The 23,490-nt window shown below is 42.6% G+C and overlaps 1 protein-coding gene and 1 pseudogene across 1 annotated transcript; both read left to right on the top strand.

The window, feature by feature from the left end:
- Window positions 1-7,199: 7,199 nt before the first annotated feature.
- Window positions 7,200-16,742, top strand: LOC120058732. The gene is made up of 5 exons (XM_039007474.1): window positions 7,200-7,272; window positions 7,477-7,761; window positions 8,010-8,132; window positions 8,623-8,675; window positions 16,584-16,742. The coding sequence occupies exons 1-5, from the start codon at window positions 7,200-7,202 to the stop codon at window positions 16,740-16,742; spliced, it is 693 nt and encodes a 230-aa protein (XP_038863402.1).
- A 219-nt stretch (window positions 16,743-16,961) lies between these two features.
- On the top strand, window positions 16,962-20,958 carry LOC120058731 (annotated as a pseudogene).
- Window positions 20,959-23,490: the final 2,532 nt, after the last annotated feature.

Here is a 23,490-nt window from a genome sequence, read left to right as displayed (position 1 = left end):
AATTCCTTAAGAAATTCATTTGAATGTGCAGTACAGAATTTGAATGTACAGATAGCTTGTAGGGGCAGTTTTTGTTAACTAATGATGAATAATGACAGAGTAAGATGCCTTTATACTGTATGCAACTGGGTCGAGCAGTTAAGTGTTTTCCTTGCCCAAGCCTATAGTATTGGCAGTATTTTTCCTCCCTGAGATTGTCTGGAAATGTCACTTTTACATTCTTTATTCTTATTAATTTTGTGAATAAATAATTTTCTCATTTTCTAAGACTAAAATGTATCAGGATATCCAAACAACTGTAATTTCTCCATGTATTTATTCTATTCGCTTGAAACTAACAATGCCTTGAATGTATGCAATTTTCTCCGATCATGTAATTTGATGGATTTCGATTTTTTTTTTTTTAATTGGTCTTATTTTGGGGGAGATTTGTGTTAAACAAATGCAACCCCCTCAATATTTCATGAACTACTGGTAATGCTTTCTGAACCTTCATATAGTACTGTGTCCAATTGCCCTTTCTCTCACGAAACAACTATCTTTAGTTGGGCTGAAATGTATGGAAAATAAAGACATTCAATTTTATAGTATTTTTTTTCAGTTTCAGGTTCTCATTTTTGTTTTGTCTGCATAATAATTATGTACAAATGCCTACTGAAGAATACACATCTAAAGGTTGTATCCACATAGTAGAGTACGCTATTATTGACAGCAGGTTACTATAAACCTCTAGAGGGCAGTCAATCGCGCGCGCTCTGAACGTTCCTGGGGGTAGTAGCCAGAGAGGAAGAGGCGAAGCGAGAGGTTTCACTCGGCAAAATCTGTCCAAAATAAGCCATTGCGTTTATATGGCCTTATTTTGGACCTAAACTCAAGTATGATGTTTTTGAGTTGAAACATTAACATCATATACCGTTTACAATAAGCCGAAAAAGCTTGAATCCAGGTAATGAGAAACTCTGGTAAAATGCCTGCCCGTTTGTTGTTTTTCCAGTTACACAGGCTCGGTTTCGCATATCATGGGTATTGTGTGATGACGTTTCCATCTGATTGTCAAACAAATCACTTAAGGGCAGGCTATACCTGGGCTGTTCAATCCACCATAATAATTCCATAATTTATTTTGCTGATAGCCTACTGGTTAGGCTGCTTTGACTCATAATTTATATAGATACATTTCTGCTTATTTCCGACATTTGGTAGGCCATTTGTTTGTCATTAGCTAAATTACATGTAGTTTCTCTCTGTCATAACGTGTTGCCCCAGAAGACTAAGTAAAGTAGTGCTCACCAGAATAATGTTTTACATCGATAGAATGAATGCATTAGTAATCTAGTTAACACCGGTAAAGTTGTCTGTCTTGTTTAGAGACCCGGTAGAAAACGCAATAACTCCAAAACAGTGGAAAGATTGTTCGCATGCAAAATGGCATCAGTTTGACCGGTTTCAAGGAACTTAAAAGCTGAGAAAACGATTAAACACGTTTCTGATAAGACTTCAGTTTGTCTTTGGTCCATATTTTATGTGGTTGAAATACTGTCTACTTGCACAACAGTGTCAAAGATAAGTTACATTTGCATTTTTTCAAGAGATTCTGAAAAATATATATATATATATATTTCTCCACTTCAGTTCCCTAGACAAAATAAAACATTTGTTGTATAATTCTAGGCCAACTGCAAGAAATGTAAAATTCTGCAGGAGGTAATATTATATTACGCTACATGTGAAAGGTTATAGGCCTACAGTCAGTGTCCATATTTCAGTTAATATTCCATTTAACCCATATTAACCTAAATGAGGAATATTCTGTTTATTCGTGGATACAGGGATACTCGTCAGCGGGATATCAAATGTGCATGTAAACAGTTTATCCCGAATTAGAGTTTACTATCCGGACTGTGCGCATGTAAACGTGGTACTTGTCGCCTGCCTTCGCGCAATTGGGACAACGACTCCCATTGTTAGGGCGGAGACATTGGCATCTCGTCATTATATTCAGATCTCTGTTGAAGACAACCATCAGTCTTGCGTAAACTGCGAAAAATGTTTTGTAAAGTTTTATTTATTACAGTTAGTGGTAGCAAAGATTTAGCATACGGACTACACATGAATGAGTTCGAAAAGAAACGTACATGACACGTAGAGTCCAAAATGTTGCATATACCTGTTATAAAAAAACAGAAATACCTTATTTATGTAAGTATTCAGACCCTTTGCTATGAGACTCGAAAATGAGGTCAGGTGCATCCTGTTTTCATTGATCATCCCTGAGATGTTTTTACAACTTGATTGGAGTCCACCTGGGGTAAATTCAATTGATTGGACATGATTTTTTAAAGACACATACCTGTCTATATATAAGGTCCCACAGTTGACAGTGCAAGTCAGAGCAAAAACCAAGCCATGATGTCGAAGGAATTGTCTGTAGAGCTCCAAGACAGCATTGTGTCGAGGCACAGATCTGGGGGAGCGTACCAAAACATGTCTGCAGCATTGAAGGTTCCCAAGAACACAGTGGCCTCCATCATTCTTAAATGGAAGAAGTTTGGAACCACCAAGACTCTTCCTAGAGCTGGCCCGCCCAGCCAAACTGAAGAAATCGGGGGAGAAGGGCCTTGGTCAGAGAGGTGACCAAGAAGCTGATGGTCATTCTAACAGAGCTCCAGAGTTCCTCTGTGGAGATGGGAGAACCTTCCAGAAGGACAACCATCTCTGCAGCACTCCACCAATCAGGCCTTTATAGTAGAGTGGCCAGACAGAAGCCAATCCTCAGTAAAAGGCACATGACAGCCCGCTTGGAGTTTGCTGAAATGCACCTAAAGAACTCTCAGACCATGAGAAACGAGATTCTCTGGCCTGAATGCCAAGCGTCACGTCTGAAGGAAACCTTGCACCATCCCTACGGTGAAGCATGGTGGTGGCAGCATCAAATAAAGGTTAAATTTTAAAAACAAAATGCTGTGGGAATGTTTTCCAGGGACTGGGAGACTAGTCAGGATCGAGGGAAAGATGAACGGAGCTAAGCACAGAGAGATCCTTGATGAAAACCTGATCCAGAGTGCTCAGGACCTCAGACTGGGGTGAAAGTTCACTTTCCAACAGGACAACAACCTTAAGCACACAACCAAGACAACGCAGGAGTGGCTTCTGGACATGTCTCTGAATGTCCTTGAGTGGCCCAGCCAGAGCTCGGACTTGAACCCGATTGAACATCTCTGGAAACACCTGAAATAGCTGTGCAGCGACGCTCCCCATCCAACCTGACAGAGCTTGAAAGGATCTGCAGAGAAGAAATGGGAGAAACTCCCCATATACAGGTGTGCCGAGCTTGTAGCGTCATACCCAAGAAGACTCGAGGCTGTAATTGCTGCCAAAGGTGCTTCAACAAAGTACTGAGTAAAGGGTCTGAATACTTATGTAAATGTGATATTTATGTAAACTTCTGACGTCAACTGTAACTGTATATATATATATATATATATATACACTGCTCAAAAAAATAAAGGGAACACTTAAACAACACAATGTAACTCCAAGTCAATCACACTTCTGTGAAATCAAACTGTCCACTTAGGAAGCAACACTGATTGACAATAAATTTCACATGCTGTTGTGCAAATGGAATAGACAAAAGGTGGAAATTATAGGCAATTAGCAAGACACCCCCAATAAAGGAGTGGTTCTGCAGGTGGTGACCACAGACCACTTCTCAGTTCCTATGCTTCCTGGCTGATGTTTTGGTCACTTTTGAATGCTGGCGGTGCTTTCACTCTAGTGGTAGCATGAGACGGAGTCTACAACCCACACAAGTGGCTCAGGTAGTGCAGCTCATCCAGGATGGCACATCAATGCGAGCTGTGGCAAGAAGGTTTGCTGTGTCTGTCAGCGTAGTGTCCAGAGCATGGAGGCGCTACCAGGAGACAGGCCAGTACATCAGGAGACGTGGAGGAGGCCGTAGGAGGGCAACAACCCAGCAGCAGGACCGCTACCTCCGCCTTTGAGCAGGAGGAGCACTGCCAGAGCCTTGCAAAATGACCTCCAGCAGGCCACAAATGTGCATGTGTCTGCTCAAACGGTCAGAAACAGACTCCATGAGGGTGGTATGAGGGCCCGACGTCCACAGGTGGGGGTTGTGCTTACAGCCCAACACCGTGCAGGACGTTTGGCATTTGCCAGAGAACACCAAGATTGGCAAATTCGCCACTGGCGCCCTGTGCTCTTCACAGATGAAAGCAGGTTCACACTGAGCACATGAGCACATGTGACAGACGTGACAGAGTCTGGAGACGCCGTGGAGAACGTTCTGCTGCCTGCAACATCCTCCAGCATGACTGGTTTGGCGGTGGGTCAGTCATGGTGTGGGGTGGCATTTCTTTGTGGGGCCGCACAGCCCTCCATGTGCTCGCCAGAGGTAGCCTGACTGCCATTAGGTACCGAGATGAGACCCTCAGAGCCCTTGTGAGACCATATGCTGACACATGCACATTTGTTGCATGGACTGTGTGCAATAATAATGTGTTCAGCATTTTTTTTTAATGATTACCTCATCTCTGTACCCCACACACAATTATCTGTAAGCTCCCTCAGTCGCAGTGAATTTCAAACACAGATTAAATTCCAAAGACCCGGGAGTTTTCCAATGCCTCGCAAAGAAGGGCATTTATTGGTAGATTTAAAATATATATATTTTTTTAAAGCAGACATTTAATATTTCTTTGAGCATGGTGAAGTTATTAATTACACTTTGGGTGGTGTATCAATACACACAGTCATTACAAATATACAGGCTTCCTTCTTAACTTAGTTGCCGGAGAGGAAAGAAACCACTCAGGGATTTCACCATGAGGCCAATAGTGTTCAATGGCTGTGTTGGGAGAGAACTGAGGATGGATCAACAACATTGTAGTTACTCCACAATACTAACCTAATTGACAGAGTGAAAAGAAGGAAGCCTGTACAGAATACGGCCATTTCTGAGATATTGGATGTGGTGCTGCCCGGCACCGACGATCATACCACACTCAAAGTTGCTAAGTCACTCGTTTTGTCCATTCTAACGTTCAATCAAACAGTAACTGAATGCCTTGATGCCACGTGTTTAACCTATGTCACTTTTCCAGAACCAATGCAATCGCTTTTCACCCGGTGCAAACTCCGCCCACGCGACGCCCTGTCCAGATGAATCTAATCCCATCAATAGCACTGCGGCTAACTAATGCTTGGAGCTAACCACAAGGCTGTTTTACTCTAGGGTAGGCTAGGAGCTAGCACCGTGGCTAACTGCTTGTCACAGACTGGTGCTTGTATTTAGGGTATGTTTATTTAAAAAAAAAATGTGTACAATCAGTTCTTTCATCAAATATTTGTACTTTTATGTACTTTTTTTACTCCTGTGCTTACTTTATTGGCTGTCTTACTTTATTGGCTGTCTTACTTTATTGGCTGTCTTAGTTCAGATAGACAGCCAATAAAGTGTCTGACATCTCTCTCTCTCTCTTTCCTAGCTGTCTTCGTGTGCTCTGTCTGTCTATATCTCTGTCTGTCTTGTGTGGTGAGACTCTGGTTCATACACTGGCTCTTCCTCAAACACAAGTAAGACTATACTATAATACTACTATCTTTCTATGTACACTATAGTGTATGTCTGTCATCTGTCTTCATGGGCTGTCTGACAGCTTTCTCTGTCTCGCTCTCTTTCTCTTTAATGGGGATTTCATGGGAAACGTACGTTTACATTGTCAAAGTAAAATAAATATAGACTTCAAATGTTATATTATTGGCTATGTGCAGTAACAATGTGTGAATGGCAAGCCAAAGTGGGTATGGTCAAACATTGGTCAGGAGGATAGAAAGTGCAGCCCAGTTTCCACCTCATTTTGTGGGCAGTGGACGCATAGCAGGTCTGCACAACCGCTCTCAATAGCAAGGCTACGCTCACCGAGTCTATGCATAGTCAAAGCTTTTCTTAATTTGGGGTATTCTGCCACTGTGTATTCTCCGTGTAGGGCCAGATAGCGTTCCAGTTTGCATAGTTTTTTGGTTCATTCTTTCCCATGTGTAAAAAATAATTGTATTTCACATTATTTGGTTGGGTCTAATTAGTTGTCTCTCTCCCCTCTTCTCTGCTGTCTTCAGTCTTTGTGCTGTAGCAATTTGTCTGAAATAAATGACAATATTTGAACAATAATGTAATGTTTATACACATTACACAAGTAAAAAAACACAACATGGAATTGATAACTAGTTAAAGATGTATTCCAGATGGTTTGTTTACCTTTTAGCCAGTAACGGTAGTTCTGAAAGGAGAACTCACGAGCCAAAAAGGGTCCCCGAAAATTGTTCACAATTGTGAATTTCAATTGTACAATATGTTACGAATTTGAATTTGTGCTATCTCTTTAATTCGCCCAATATTATTATTCCTCTGGTGGACACCTCTCTATATGCTCTCTCCTGTCTGTCTGACTGTCTGCTTGTCTGTCTAGCTGTGCTCTCTCCTGTCTGTCTGACTGTCTGCTTGTCTGTCTAGCTGTGCTCTCTTCTGTCTGTCTGGATGCATGCATCCATGTTCCTGAAATAACTAATAAAACAGTTGTTTTCCTATATAGACCTACCTCCTTTTTTCTGTTACAGTTCTTGTTGTTGGTTCAACGGACCCTGTTCGTGGCATAGTTGGCGGGGATGTCATCTTGCCTTGTTTCTTGAGACCTACCAGGAGTGCTGTTGAAGAGTCAGTAGAGTGGCAGAGACCAGTCCTGGAGCCAAAAGAGGTGCATTTGTACCGAGACCGTGGTGATGACAATGTGCTCCAGAATCCATCCTACAGTGGAAGGACGTCACTGTTCAGTGAAGAACTGAAGAACGGCAACATCTCACTAAAGCTGACCAATGTGAAACTGATGCTGGAAATTACACTTGTTACATACCGACGTTAGGCCACCAGAAAACCACCATTGAACTCTATGTCGGCGGTGAGTCATTTGATTACCAAACGCATCGTTCAGATTTCTTTGTCAGTCTATCAAATGCCAACTTGAATGATCAGCATGTTTATCCTACCTCTCATTTATTGATTAATGGTGTTATGTTTTTATATGATACATTGGATGTCAAGAAAGGTGCCTGGCCCCAAAAAGTGTTATGACATCAAAGCACATTGAGTACAGAGGTCTGAAATCTGTTCTTCTATCTCTACAATGTATAGAGGACGGGACTCCTTCATCCTCCCTCCCACCCACCCAACCGCCCCTAAAAGACCAATCAGGGGAAGTCAGGAGTGAGTTTCCAAAACCTAATCGATTCATATTAGAAATATCAACCTCTGTACAAACAAAGTGATATTTGATGTCATAATTACAATTATTTAATCAAATATACTTCGACATGATGTTATCCATCACAAGTTCCATCTTACTCTTAAAGGTCCATCGATATCAGGATGATAAATCCTATAAACCTTTTGTGTCTGTGTAGGTGCAGCCCCTCGGCCATGGCTCTCCATTGTGGAAACCAAAGACAAGGAAGTGGTCCTGAAGTGTGAGGCTGAAGGGTTAGTCTATAAGCCTGAGTTGGTGTTGCTGAACAGTAAGGGAACCATCCTCCCTGCTGATGAAGCTACAGAGAGACCCATGGACTCAGAGGGCTTGTACACAGTGACACGCTATTTCACTGTCCAGAAGACTGCCACCAACGTGTTCACCTGTCGAGTTCAACAGCTGGAGATCAAACACATGAGGGAGACACAGATTCGTGTTCCAGGTGAGGTGGTTTTTAATACAGGACTGAATTGACTAGGAATTTAAAAACCTCATGGTTGAGGGTTGGAATGATGGCCTGAATCTCTGTGTGGGGTTATTTACTGTTGCTGTTTTCAATTGAATTGATGAACTATTACATTTTTTATTCAATTCCAACATACAGGTAATTCACAGTTATGGGCTATTTTGAGGTAATCTTTCACACTTTAGGTACTAATGTCTTATGGTTTCACGTTACTTGTTTTTCAGACAAAATGTTTCAGGAGGAATACCCCTTGGAACGGAAAGTTGGAATTGGATTTCTAGGAGCTGTTGTAGGCAGTGTTGTAGGAGCTGTTGTAGTTTTTCTGTTCATGCGGAGAAACGCGGAAGGTAAGTCATAGATTTGTGACCTGAACTTCTTGGTTTTAGCCCTGTTCCAATACTTAAGTCGTTTTCACCTCATTTATCACCGGATGACATCATAGGGCACCATCAGACCAACACCTTGAATGGCATACTCCTTGTTACCAAAAAAAACGATTTTGGTGAACATTACTGTATTTATACATGGGATATTTTCTTTCAACAGGAAAAGTTTGTTTTTTTAAATAAAAAAATGGAATGCGTCTTTAAAATGCATCCTTCCTTCTCTCCTCCCTTATTTGCAGTATTCACTGATCTAATAACACATGAAGGGCTCCACTACATAGTAGCTTTCACCAGTCCAGTGATGATACCAATGAATGTTTCAAATGATAGTCATAGTTATTTTACCCAAAGTAATAAGTGTTTAAATGTGTCACTTAGTTGACTGTGTTCATGTGGTGTGTTATTAGTCCGTTCTGTAAGAGTAAATCCTGTCTCTCATCCATTTACACAGAAACCAATGGCGGGTGTGCAGATAATGGGATTGCCCTCCTCGAGAACAGCAATGTAAATGGCCATCCTAATGGTGTGCATGTGTCACAACCTGGAGAACGGGGACAGCCAACATTACATTTACATTTACATTTAAGTCATTTAGCAGACGCTCTTATCCAGAGCGACTTACAAGTAAATACATTCATACTTTTTTTTGTACTGGCCCCCCGTGGGAACCCACAACCCTGGCGTTGCAAGCGCCATGCTCTACCAACTGAGCCACACGGGGCCCGTGTAGCCTTGATTGTTTCCACCAGCCACCCTCGGTGATGTAATGAGATAGACATTCATCACCTGCAGTGAAGCCGCTCAACATTTACCTTACAAGACAGTCGTGAAGAGGTATGGTGTGGCAACTGCTTGGCATCCGACCGCAAGGCGCTACAGAGGGTAGTGCGTACGGCCCGGTACACCACTGGGGCCAAGCTTCCTGCCATCCAGGACCTCTATACCAGGCGGTGTCGGAGGAAGGCCCTAAAAATTGCCATAGACTCCAAACACCCTAGTCATGGATTGTTCTCTCTGCTACTGCACGGCAAGCGGTACCGGAGCACCAAGTCTAGGTCCAAGAGGCTTCTAAACAGCTTCTACCCCCAAGCCATAAGACTAATCACAGTAGGAATGGTGCCAGGTTTCCTCCAGACATGATGCTTGGCATTCAGGCCAAAGAGTTCAATCTTGGTTTCATCAGACCAGAGAATCTTGTTTCTCATGGTCTAAGAGTCTTTAGGTGCCTTTTGGCAAACTCCAAGCGGGCTGTCGTTCCTTTTTACTGAGGAGTGGCTTTCGTCTGGCCACTCTACCACAAAGGCCTGATTGGTGGAGTGCTGCAGAGATGAGTTGTCCTTCTGGAAGGTTCTCCCATCTCCACAGAGGAACTCTGGAGCTCTGTCAGAGTGACCATCGGGTTCTTGGTCTGCTCCCTGACCAAGGCCCTTCTCCCCCATTTGCTCAGTTTGGCCAGGCAGCCAGCTCTAGGAAGAGTCTTGGTGGTTCCAAACTTCTTCCATTTAAGAACGATGGAGGCCACTGTGTTCTTGGGGACCTTTTTGGTACACTTCCCCAGATCTGTGCCTCAACACTTTTCTGCTTTTCTGCTCTTTTGCACACCAGTATCACTACTTGCACATCATCATCTGCTCATCTATCACTTCAGTATTAACCTGTCTAGGACTGGGGTTCCCCCCCCCACATTCCACTGAAAAGGCAGCGCGCGAAATTCAAAAAATATTTTTTAGAAATATTTAACTTTCACACATTAACAAGTCCAATACAGAAAATGAAAGATAAACATCTTGTGAATCCAGCCAACATGTCCGATGTTTTAAAATGTTTTACAGCGAAAACACCACGTATATTTATGTTAGCTCACCACCAAATACAAAAAAATCTCAAGACATCAGTCAGGAAGTTAAAGCTTGGTTGCAAATGGGACTTCCAAATGGACAATGACCCGAAGCATACTTCCAAAGTTGTGACAAAATGGCTTAAGGACAACAAAGTCAAGGTATTGGAGAGGCCATCACAAAGCCCTGACCTCAATCCTATAGAAGATTTGTGGGCAGAACTGAAAAAGCGTGTGCGAGCAAGGAGGACTACAAACCCAACTCAGTTACACCAGCTCTGTCAGGAGGAATGGGACAAAATTCACCCAACTTAGTGTGGGAAGCTTGTGGAAGGCTACCCGAAACGTTTGACCCAAGTTAAACAATTTAAAGGCAATGCTACCAAATACTAATTGAGTGTTTGTAAACTTCTGACCCACTGGGAATGTGATGAAAGAAATTAAAGCTGAAATAAATCACTCTCTACTATTATTCTGACATTTCACATTCTTAAAATAAAGTGGTGATCCTAACTGACCTAAGACAGGGAATTTTTACTAGGATTAAATGTAAGGAATTGTGAAAAACTGAGTTTAAATGTATTTGGCTAAGGTGTATTGAAACTTCCAACTTCAACTGGTAACACATACAGTACCAGTCAAAAGTTTGGACAAACCCACTCATTCAAGGGTTTTTCTTTATTTTTGCTATTTTCTACGTTGTTGATTAATAGTGAAGACATCAAAACTATGAAATAACACATATGGAATCATTTAGTAACCAAAAAAGTGTTTAAACAAATCAAAATATATTTTATATTTAGATTCTTTAAAGATTCTTTAAAGTAGCCACCCTTTGCCTTGATGACAGCTTTGCACACTCTTGGCACACTCTTGGCATTCTCTCAACCAGCTTCATGAGGAATGCTTTTCCAACAGTCTTGAAGGAGTTCCCACATATGCTGAGCACTTGTTGGCTGCTTTTCAATCACTCTGCGGTCCAAACCATCTCAATTGGGTTGAGGTCGGGTGATTGTGAAGGCCAGGTCATCTGATGTAGCACTCCATCACTCTCCATCTTTGTCAAATAGCCCTTACACAGCCTGGAGGTGTGTTTTGGGTCATTGTCCTGTTGAAAAACAAACGATTGTCCCACTAAGCGCAAACCAGATGGGATGGCGTATCGCTGCAGAATGCTGTGGTAGCCATGCTGGTTAAGTGTGCATTGAGTTCTAAATAAATCACAGACAGTGTCACCAGCGAAGCACCCCCACACCATCACACCTCCTCCTCCATGCTTCATGGTGGGAACCACACATGTGGTGATCATCCGTTCACCTACTCTGCATCTCACAAAGACATGGCGGTTGGAACCAAAAATCTCAAATTTGGACTCATCAGACAAATGGACAGATTTCCACCAGTCTAATATCCATTGCTCGTGTTTCTTGGCCCAAGCACGTCTTTTCTTCTTATTGGTGTCCTTTAGTAGTGTTTTCTTTGCAGCAATTCGACCATGAAGGCCTGATTCACGCAGTCTCCTCTGAACAGTAGATGTTGAGATGTGTCTGTAACTTGAACTCTGTGAAGCATTTATTTGGGTTGCAATTTCTGAGGCTGGTAACTCTAATGAACTTATCCCCTGCATTAGAGGAAACTCTGGGTCTTCCTTTCCTGTGGCGGTCCTCATGAGAGCCAGTTTCATCATAGCGCTTGATGGTTTTTGCGACTGCACTTGAAGAAACTTTCAAAGTTTTAGAAATGTTCCGTTTTGACTGACATTCATGTCTTGAAGTAATGATGGTCTGTCGTTTCTCTTTGCTTATTTGAGCTGTTCTTGACATAATATGGACGTGGTCTTTTACCAAATAGGTCTGTATACCACCCCTACCTTGTCACAACACAACTGATTGGCTCAAACGCACTAAGAAGGAAAGAAATTCCAAAAATGAACTTTTAACAAGGCACACCTGTTAATTGAAATGCATTCCAGGTGACTACCTCATGAAGCTGGTTGTGAGAATGCCAAGAGTGAGCAAAGCTGTCATCATGGCAGAGGGTGACTACATTGAAAAATCTCAAATATAAAATATACTTTGATTTTCTAAACACTTTTTTTGGTTACTACATGGTTCGATATGTGTTATTTCATAGTTCTGATATCTTAACTATTATTCTACAATGTAGAAAATAGTAAAAATAAAGAAAAACCCTTGAATGAGTAGGTGTGTACAAACTTTTGACTGGTACTGTATTCATCACCCCAAATTTTTTTTGTTTGTTGATGCTGCCTAATTATTTGCCTTATTTTACTCTACTTGTTTTTCTGGAGTAGTTCTTATCAAAAACCCTTTTCCTATTTCAGTGCAGGCGACGCAAGCCTATGTTTATGCCGGCCTGACAACATTTGACATGGCAGATATCTATGGACCAGCAGAGGAGATTTTTGTTTGGACACTTCAACAGCCAGGTATGAGTTAGAATCATTGTTATTGTAAGCCGACACCACATAAACTCCAGGTTGTGAACCTATTGGATTGAAAGTGAATGTGAAGTTAAAAAAAAAACAAGATCTTATGAACATTGATCATAGATCTGTGTGCAAGGGGAGCAGCACCCCTGAATGGGCACAGGAGGGAGCTAATGTAGCACAGTTGGTATTGAGTGGTGGGGCCGCTCAGTCTCGCTCTCAAATCAGTGGAGAGATGGCGTATGGAAAATCAGTAAATTCTCTCTCACTCATAGACACACATGAATAAGCCCACACACATGAATAAGCCCTTACACACGGAGCCTTAGTCATACACACATGGACCGATACACAACTACCATTGGTTTCAATACTATATTTTATTTTGCATTGCCCAGGCAGGCTGCATCTTGCACAGTTTTGACAGCCTAATGGCATAGACAGACCCCTGAGTCAATCATCTAGAATAATGTCCTCTGAGGACGCTTCCCAACAAAACCTCTCTCTGAGGAATCACCTTCATTATCACGCTGTATAACTGGACAGATGGTTCCTAACGTCTGACTGAAAAGTGTCTGAGATCTTTGAGGGGATTATGTGGATTGAAGATGTTATTCTACATAGTGTTGTACACCCAGACAACAAGTAAATGTAGTGAATACCGGAGGGTATGAATTTAGTGAATACATTTCAAAGTGTCTAGTCACAGATGGCACAGATTCTAATTGTAGCATTCTGTTTTCTAGGTGAAATCGAAACCCAGTGGTGTAACCCTTCATGGTTTGACTAAATGGGTGCCTCGACCTGGACCAATGGACCGCAAGGTGAGTCTTAAATAGACACTAGTGTGGGCAAAATCATGCTACAAGTTCCCCACCATCCAGTAAAATCTGAAAGCTACATGCTCATAGGTGCCTGAGTAATGGAGCAAATGGAGCAGCTGCATCACCACTTTCAAAATAGGGGTGCAAACTAATGTTTTTGCACCCCCACTTTTTTACCAGTAAAGTATCATGATCCATTGGGTAATTTGTCATTTTCAAGGATTAGTAATAATTTGAGCTAGTCCGTATTAAAATCGATATGGCCATTTTATATATTATATACTGAGCAAAAATATAAACGCAACATGTAAAGTGTTGGTCCCATTTTTCATGTGCTGAAATTAAAGATCTCAGAAATGTTCCATATGGACAAAAACCTTATTTCTCTCAAATTTTGTGCATCCCTGTTAGTGAGCATTTCTCCTTTGCCTAGATAATCTATCCTCTTGACAGGTGTGGCATATCAAGAAGCTGATTAAACAGCATGATCATTACACAGGTGCACATTGTGCTGGGGACAATAAAAGGCCACTCTAAAATGTGCAGTTTTGTCACACAACACAATGCCACAGATGTCTCAAGTTTTGAGAGAGCATGCAATTGGCATGTTGACTGCAGGAATGTCCAACAGAGCTGTTGCCAGAGAATCTAATGTTAATTTCTCTACCATAAGCTGCCTCAAGCGTCTTTTTAGAGAATTTGGCAGTACGTCCAACCAACCTCACACCCGCAGACCCCGTGTAACCACGTCAGCTCAGGACCTCCACATCCAGCTTGTTCACCTGCAGGATCGTTTGAGGAGGGTGCTGAAGAGTATACCTGTCTGTAATAAAGCCCTTTTGTGGAAAAAAAACCTCATTCTGATTGGCTGAGCCTGGCTCCCCAGTGGGTGGACCTGGCTCCCAAGTGGTTGGGCTATGCCCTCCCAGGGCCACCCATGTTGCGCCCCTGCCCAGTCATGTGAAATCCATAGATTAGGGCCTAATGAATTTATTTCAGTTGACTGATTTTCTTCTATGAACTGTAACTCAGTAAAATCTTTGAAATTGTTGCATTTTATATTTTTGTTCAGTATATATAATAACTAACAGATTGCATTTTGCAGCCTCTCCCCCTTCGCCAAAATGAATGGTTTTGCCCACTCGAAAGTGTTGCTTCGCTCCCGCGCGCCACTGTTTTGGTTCAGTGCCGTTAGAAAGCAGTTTTACCACTTGTTTTTAAAATGAAAAGGCACCTGCAAAATCTTTTTTTGTATCTATTTTGTTGTGCTCTTCTTACATTAGTATTTTGTTTTATGGTGTTACATATAATTTGAGCTACGGGCACCACAAGCATATTTTGTCATTTCACTTTGCCTGTAAGAACCATGATGAACACGGGCATGTCGGATTAAGCCCAATTGCTCGCATCCTCTCCTCCTCAGAACCCATTGGCGAAGAAGATCAGAGGGGCGGGACCTCTGGCTTTCTCATCCAATGTGTTTTGAGAAGGAGGCGAGGAGAGAGGACGCGAGGAGTAATGCAATTGAGATTCTCCCACTGGTTACACCTTTGCAGAAAACTGCATGTCCAGTAGCACGCGGGCTGTCAATTGACTAGCTTGTAAGTAGATACGGAGAAATAATCAGTAGGCCTAATATTGCATGATTAAATCTGTGAAAATGTTTTCTCTCCAAGCTGTTTAGAGGCATTTATTGCTCATACTTTTCATGATTATTCTCTTTCTTCACAATTTGTTGTAAAATATGTAGCCTACTCACTGTGGTGTGTTGTTTAAGGCCATGCACCACAGGCTGAAATTACATTTTTGCATCTACCTATCATTTTTGAGATTTGTTGGTATTTTGGTCGATGTAATATTATTATTTTCAAAAAGTAAACAAAAAATGTCAAACTTGATGAAAATGTATGTTTTCTTTAGTTTATCATACTACCGTCATCAACATTTTTATGAATTTGTACTTTAAAATGGACACATCAATCATTTCAATGCTCTCTACATTGAATTACACATTTCAAAGCTCATTTCATAGAGAATGTTACAAACTGGACTACATTTAGTAACTTACTTTGAAGAGATGGTGATTGGGTCTAAATAGGCTTTTGTCATTTGGTAGTCTTAATTCAGTGTACTTTAACTGGTATTTCCCAAAAGTCAGACTCTTCCCACATGCCAACTCCTTTTTCTCAGCTTCAGAAGCATCTGCATTCACCAAACGTCACGGCACGCACCTCCCCTCTATCACCAACCCTCGGGGTAGACCTCCTGGGATACCACAAGGTGAACATAATCTATGACCAAATTTAAATGCAAAACTCCAGTTTGCATTTTCAAGTTGACAGTTCTTGTTCAATGCCCCAGGGGCGTAGGCATGGGTGTGCCTGGGTTGACACAAGATGGCCCCCACCCCTGTGTCAGACACATCTGTCTGGACCAGGAGGGGTTTTGAGAAGTGCGGGGTGACGAGTACCAGGTGCGAACATAGCGCGTCATTCAGGGCCTGGAACGCCGCCTCTGTGTCCTCCATCCATCGCACCATCTGGGGTAGGCGTGCCTTCGTTAGGTCTGTGAGGGGAGAAGCTATTGCGGCAAAGTTGGGTACAAATCGACTGTAGAAGACTGCTAACCCCAGGAACTACTTTACCTGCCTCTTGGTTCGGAGGACCGGCCATTCCCTAATGGCTGCAATTTTTCTTGGGGCTTCACATTTCCCCACCTGATTCGATAGCCCAGGTACTCCACCTCAGCGTAGCCCAGCTTGCAATTGTAGGGGTTCGCGGTCAGCCCTGCTTCCCTTAGCGCATCCATCACTGCCTGTAACCCACAGAGATGGGACTCCCAACTGTCACTGTGCACGATTATGTCATCCAAATAAGCAGCAGTGTACTCACAGTGCGGGCGCAGGACGCGGTCCATGAGTCGCTGAAAGGTCGCTGGGGCCCCTTGGAGCCCGAAAGGAAGAACCCGGTAGTGGTATAGCCCCCCCGGGGTGGAGAAGGCCGTCTTCTCCCGGGAGGCCGCTGCCAGGTCCAGGATAACCCTTCGTCAGATCCAGGGTCCTGTCGTATCTTGCCTTCCCCAAGCGGTCGATCAGTTCATCCACCCGGGGCATGGGGTAAGCGTTGAATTTACTGACCTCAGGTCCCAGAAGTCATTGCAGAAGCAGAAGCAGAAGCGGACTCCTCCAGTGCCTCCATCTCTAGCATTGTCGTCACTTCCCGCTGGACCGCAGCCCTCCGGGCTTCTGGTATTTGGTAGGGCCGTTTATACACTTTTTCTCCTGGACGTGTGTTGATATGAAGTTCCACGAGATCCGTATTCTGCTGGACCAACTCTCTGAGCTCTTGTCATTGGGTCCGGCTGAGGTCTTCCCCCATGGCAACTTCGACAGAGGGCGGGGTCTGCTGTCGCCGGGTCCACGTTATGCACAGCGCCTCTTGTCCATGCCACCTCTTCAGTAAGTTCACATGGTAAAGTTGGAGGGGTTTCTCCGCCCCAACTGGCGGACCTTATGATTGACGTCGCCTACCAGCTCAACGATATCGTAGGGCCCATGCCATGTAGCCAGGAATCTGCTCTCCATTGTGGGGATCAGCACCAAGACCTTCTCACCCGGGTGGAACTCTCGTGGTTGGGCCCCCCAGTTGTATACACGCTCCTGGGTGCGTTGCGCCTGGGCCATGTGCTTCCTCACCACTGGCCATATCGCCATCATCCTCTCCCTCATCTCTTCCACGTGTTCCACCACGCTGCGCAGGCGGGTCGGTTGCTTCTCCCAGACCTCCTTGGCTACATTTGAAGTCGGAACTTTACATACACTTTAGCCAAATACATTTAAACTCAGTTTTTCACAATTCCTGACATTTAATCCTAGTAAAAATTCCCTGTCTTAGGTCAGTTAGGATCACCACTTTATTTTAATAATATGAAATGTCAGAATAATAGTAGAGAGAATGATTTATTTCAGCTTTTATTTCTTTCATCACATTCCCAGTGGGTCAGAAGTTTACATACACTCAATTAGTATTTGGTAGCATTGCCTTTAAATTGTTTAACTTGGGTCAAACGTTTCGGGTAGCCTTCCACACGCTTCCCACAATAAGTTGGGTGAATTTTGGCCCATTCCTCCTGACAGAGCTGGTGTAACTGAGTCAGGTTTGTAGTTCTCCTTGCTCGCACACGCTTTTTCAGTTCTGCCCACAAATCTTCTATAGGATTGAGGTCAAGGCTTTGTGATGGCCACTCCAATACCTTGACTTTGTTGTCTTTAAGCCATTTTGCCACAACTTTGGAAGTATGCTTGGGGTTATTGTCCATTTGGAAGACCCATTTGCGACCAAACTTTAACTTCCTGACTGATGTCTTGAAATGTTGCTTCAATATATCCACAACATTTTCCTGCCTCATGATTCCATCTATTTAGTGAAGTGCACCAGTCCCTCCTGCAGCAAAGCACCCCCACAACATGATGCTGCCACCTCCGTGCTTCACGGTTGGGAGGGTGTTCTTCGGCTTGCAAGCGTCCCTTTTTCCTCCAAACATAACGATGTCTTTATCTGCCTCATGATTTCATCTATTTAGTGAAGTGCACCAGTCCCTCCTGCAGCAAAGCACCCCCACAACATGATGCTGCCACCTCCGTGCTTCACGGTTGGGAGGGTGTTCTTCGGCTTGCAAGCGTCCCTTTTTCCTCCAAACATAACGATGGTCTTTATGGCCAAACAGTTCTATTTTTGTTTCATCAGACCAGAGGACTTTTCTCCAAAATGTACGATCTTTGTCCCCATGTGCAGTTGCAAACCGCAGTCTGTCTTTTTTATGGCGGTTTTGGAGCAGTGGTATCTTCCTTGCTGAGCGACCTTTCAGGTTATGTCGATATAGGACTTGTTTTACTGTGGATATAGATACTTTTGTACCTGTTTCCTCCAGCATCTTCACAAGGTCCTTTGCTGTTGTTCTGGGATTGATTTGCACTTTTCGAATCAAAGTACGTTCATCTCTAGGAGATAGAATGCGTCTCCTTCCTGAGCGGTATGACGGCTGCGTGGTCCCATGGTGTTTATACTTGCGTACTATTGTTTGTACAGATGAATGTGGTACTTCCAGTCGTTTGGAAATTGCTCCCAAGGATGAACCAGACCTGTGGAGTTCTACAATTTTTTTTCTGAGGTCTTGGCTGATTTCTTTTGATTTTCCCATGATGTCAAGCAAAGAGGCACTGAGTTTGAAGGTAGGCCTTGAAATACATCCACAGGTACACCTCCAATTGACTCAAATGATGTCAATTAGCCTATCAGAACCTTCTAGAGCCATGACATAATTTTCTGGAATTTTCCAAGCTGTTTAAAGGCACAGTCAACTTAATGTATGTACATTTCTGACCGACTGGAATTGTGATACAGTGAATTATAAGTGAAATAATTTGTCTGTAAACAATTGTTGGAAAAATTACTTGTGTCATGCACAAAGTAGATGTCCTAACCGACTTGCCAAAACTATAGTTTGTTAACAAGAAATTTGTGGAGTGGTTGAAAAATGAATTTTATTGACTCCAACTTAAGTGTATGTAAACTTACTTCAACTGCATATATTTTGATTTGTTTTTACACTTTTTTGGTTACTACATGATTCCATATGTGTTATTTCATAGTTTTGATGTCTTCACTATTCTTCTACAATGTTGAAAATAGTAAAAAATAAAGAAAAACCCTTGAATTTGTAGGTGTGTCCAAACTTTTTACTGGTACTGTATATTTTTCTATTCTAAATTATTTTATGTACATACTGTATTAACACACCCACCAATTAAAAAAATGTGTCTCAGGACAACTCTCAGCTCTGTGAGAAACACCCAATACAACTGGGAACTACATTTTTTAAAATGTATTGGTGACATGCACATATTTAGCAGATGTTATAGCGAAATGCTTGTGTTCCTACTGTAGCTCCAACAGTGCAGTAGTATCTAACAATTCACAACAATATACACATCTAAAAGTTAAAGAATGGAATTTAGAAATATGTAAATATTTGGACGAGCAATACAGTAGAATACAGTATTTACATATGAAATGAGTAAAGCAGTATTTGAACATTATTAAAGTAACTAGTGTTCCATTATTAAAGTGACCATTGATTCGACCAGTGAACGAGATCCGACTGGGAAAAACTCTGGCATCTTTCTAGAGCTCCGACTTTCCGACCTAAAGTTCACTGACGTCATGATTTGACCTCGTTTTTTCAGTTCACAGTTGTCATGAAAGCACCATGACCATCAGATGCAGGTACCATCAGTCCAGTAAAATAAAAAAGCTAATTATTTACAAATTATTTCAATTTATGCTCAGCTGTGCCTCGCAAGTGCTACACCAACTGATCTATTTTGTTATCAAAGCTCGAGTCTGAGAAGAACAATATTGGCAGGCCTTGCATATAGCCAATATGCTGTGATAATGTATTAGGCCTACTAACTGCACAAACCTCATTCCTACATAACTGTTTTAATTAGGTTAATGTTTTTTTTAAGTCAAGTTGCAAAAAAAAATCTGAGCGGTAGACGTCTGCTTGCTTTTTGAAAGCGAAAGTGATATTGACTCCGAAAAAGTTGGTGACCACTGGTCTACATCAACGTCCAGTAATGTTTCCTTCCAGGTGCAGTACTCTCTGATCGACCAGCGGCCCACTGCTAAGATGGAGGCTGTCAGCCTGTCTCACGGCATCCAGCTACTGACCTACGGAACTCTGGGTGAGGACAGGTCAGAGGTCATGGGGGATTAGGTCATCACAGCCACTCCTACTGGAGCTACTTGGTTGCTCTAGATCATCAGGGTTGAGCCACTGCACTGAGAGTCAGTGGTGAAGGGTTGGGTTAGGTCCCAGTTAGCCTGGTCCAGGTCTGTATGGGGTTTAGCCAACCCTTCTGATCTATAGACCAGGCTAGGTCACAGTTACTGTTGCAACCTCATTGACCGGTTACTGTCAGTTTCTTAGTGTCAGCGATTTGAGAAATACTTTCCATATTGACTCTCTTGCCATGTGGGGTGTAGTGATATAAAATGGTGGAGTTCTAAGATGGAGACCAGACTGACAAAGCAGTTTCTCTGCCCCCCCGTTCACCCTATTCTATGTATTTCCCGCTGTTCCTCTTTCCTGATCTTTACAATTTTTCTCTTTCTGTATCCAGCCCCTCCCCCTCCATATTTTTAAACCTCCATCTCTCTGTCCCCCCTCTATCTCTCAGCCGGGGGTCTACTCTCAGAGCGCTATCTAGGGAAGGCAGAGCCTACAAGCAGGTCAGAGCTCAACACCGCCTCCCTCAGTAAGTACAAGAACGTGATTGACAGCTGTGGAGGATGGGGGCTGTTCCAGGAGCTGCTGGTTGCCTTGGAGACGGTCGCCAGGGGCCACGGCTGCTCCATCGCCAACGTGGCTACCCACTACGTCCTGGACCGACCTGCTGTGGGTGGAGTCATCGTGGGCTGTCATCTCGGTGTTGCTGGGGCAGAACACATCGAGGACAGCCTCCGCGGCTGCAGCACATAATTGGAACTCACGGCGCAAGACCTGCGCACCATCGATGATGTGGTGCAGCACTCGCGTGACCTCATGAGCCTCATCGGAGACGAGTACAGGAATCAGAGGAGAATGGAGAGGATGGACCAGATCTCACCCATCTACACACAATACGCCATAATGACAAATTGAAAACATGTTTTTAGAAATGTTAGCAAATTTATTGAAAATGAAATACAAATATCCAATTTACATAAGTATTCACACCCCTGAGTCAATAAATGGTAGAATTTTTTTACCTTCATTTAACTAGGCAAGTCGGTTAAGAACAAATTCTTATTTACAATGATGCCTACCCTGGCCAAATCTTTGGCAGTGATTACAGCTGTGATTCTTCTGGGTAAGTCTCTAAGACATTTGCACACCTGGATTGTACAATATTTGCACAATATTCTTTGTAAAATTCGTCAAGCTCTGTCAAGTTGGTTGTTGACCATTCCAAGACAGCCATTTAAGTCTTGCCATAGATTTCCACGGCCATTTTAAGTCAAAACTGTACCTAGGCCTCTCAGGAAAATTCTATGTAATCTTGTTAAGTGTATATTTGGCATTGTGTTTTAGGCTATTGTCCAGATGAAAGTAAATTTTTTTGTTTTTTAGGATATAAATAAATGGAATAAAACTCCCTAGTCCTTGTCGATGACAGGCATACCCATAACATGATGCAGCCAGCATGCGTGAAAATATGAAGAGTGGTACTCAGTGATTTGCCCCAAACATATAACTTTAGTGCCTTATTGCAAACAGGATGCATGTTTTGGAATATTTGTATTCTGTACGGGCTTCCTTCTTTTCACTGTCATTTAGGTTAGTATTGTGGAGTAACTACAATGTTGTTGATCCATCCTCAGTTTCTCATATCACAGCCATTAAAATCTGAAACTGTATTAAAGTCACCATTGGCCTCCAGGTGAAATCCCTGAGCAGTTTCCTTCCTCTCCGGCAACTGAGTAAGGAAGGACACCTGTATCTTTGTAGTGACTGGGTGTATTGATACACCATCCAAAGTGTAATTAATAACTTCACCATGCTCAAAGGGATATTCAATGTCTGCTTATTTAATTACATTCTTTAGCAATAGGTACCTCTCTTTGCGAGGCATTGGAAAACCTCCCTGGTCTTTGTGGTTGAATCTGTGTTTGAAATTCACTGCTCGACTGATTACCTTAAATACAGTATAATTGTATGTGTGGGATACAGAGATGAGGTAGTCATTCAAAAATCATGTTAAACACTATTATTGCAACTTATTATGTGACTTGTTAAGCTTGCCATAAAATGGTTGACTACTTATTGACTCAAGACATTTCAGCTTTTCATTTTTTATTAATTTCTAAAAACATCATTCCACTTTGACATAATGGGGCATTGTGTGTAGGCCAGTGACACAAAATCTCAATTGAATCCATTTTAAATTCAGGCTGTAACACAACAAAATGTGGAAAAAGTCAAGGGGTGTGAATACTTTCTGAAGCTCTATTTGTGATATTTTACCTTTCCTCGCTGGCTTGCTAGGTTAACAATACTCTTCTGCGATGTTGTAATGTAGACGATAACCATCCGATTATGTGTTTAACTTACACAAGCTGCATTTTAAGTTGCATGTGATTTTATCCGCTGCTATGTAAGTAAGCAGAGGTTTCTGATGACAAATTGCGCATGCAACTTTCCGTGATGCAGAAGGAAAGTTGGTCTATAGATGATGGTGGGAAGAGGATGGCAGGAGTAGAGGGAAATGTGGCGGAAACAGAAGGCGTGAAGGGCAGGAGCTGGAACTGGAAATGGCAGATATGAGAGGGAGTGACAGCATGAACTATAACAGGCCACATCAGATATACAGTCTTTTACGTTTATTTTGTTAAAATTTAAATGTTATCTAGTACTCGTACAATAAAGAGTAATGTATATTAGGGCTTTTAATTAAATATAAGATAACGGGGGTGGTGGATGGTCCAATTAAAAAAAGATACTGACCTAAAGCAGCTTGTTTAATTTACAATACGCATAAAGTTATAGATTTATTTTTTTTGTAAAATTGTTCCTCTTCGTGTATTCTATTCATGACATCCCTTCAAAAAAAATAGGTATTCATTTTACACTACTCAAAAGATGGAAATGTCTCTGTTTGAGGTGGTCTGTGGTGGACATTTGAGTGCAGTAGGCTGGTTTTGTGTGTGTGTTTGAGGGTTACTAAGGGTGGAAGATGTGGGCAGATCTGTCTGGGGAACAGTTACAGTAGGGAAGGAGGCCATGGTAGAGTGCTCTGATGTTCCTTGACAGAGCTAGCGGACTAGCTGTTCACTCAAGGGTGTGGATATACATGAACAGGGAGGGTCAGAGACATATTTGGGGTAGGGGTAGCACTGAGGGGCAATTAGATGGCAGACTGGAAGATTGGGGGTGGGTGTCAGCTGGTGGGTAGGAGTGGGGGTATTTCAGAGCGGGTCTGTCTCCATCTCTAGCAGCCGTGTTTTGGACTGGGAGGCGTTGATAATGTACGGCAGACAGACGGTCTGACTACCAGGAACCCCCCCCAGACTGCCACTATCACAGCTGCTCCGACTCACAGAGGTCAAAGGTCAGTTACAGCAGGGGTTCACAAACTTTTTCACAGACCCCTCTTCCAGCATTTGGGAA

Source organism: Salvelinus namaycush, chromosome 14, assembly GCF_016432855.1.
Source record: "Salvelinus namaycush isolate Seneca chromosome 14, SaNama_1.0, whole genome shotgun sequence".
NCBI classification, from domain to species: domain Eukaryota; kingdom Metazoa; phylum Chordata; class Actinopteri; order Salmoniformes; family Salmonidae; genus Salvelinus; species Salvelinus namaycush.
The sequence above is the reverse complement of the archived record's forward strand: the minus strand, read 5'-3'. Positions and strand labels throughout refer to the sequence as shown.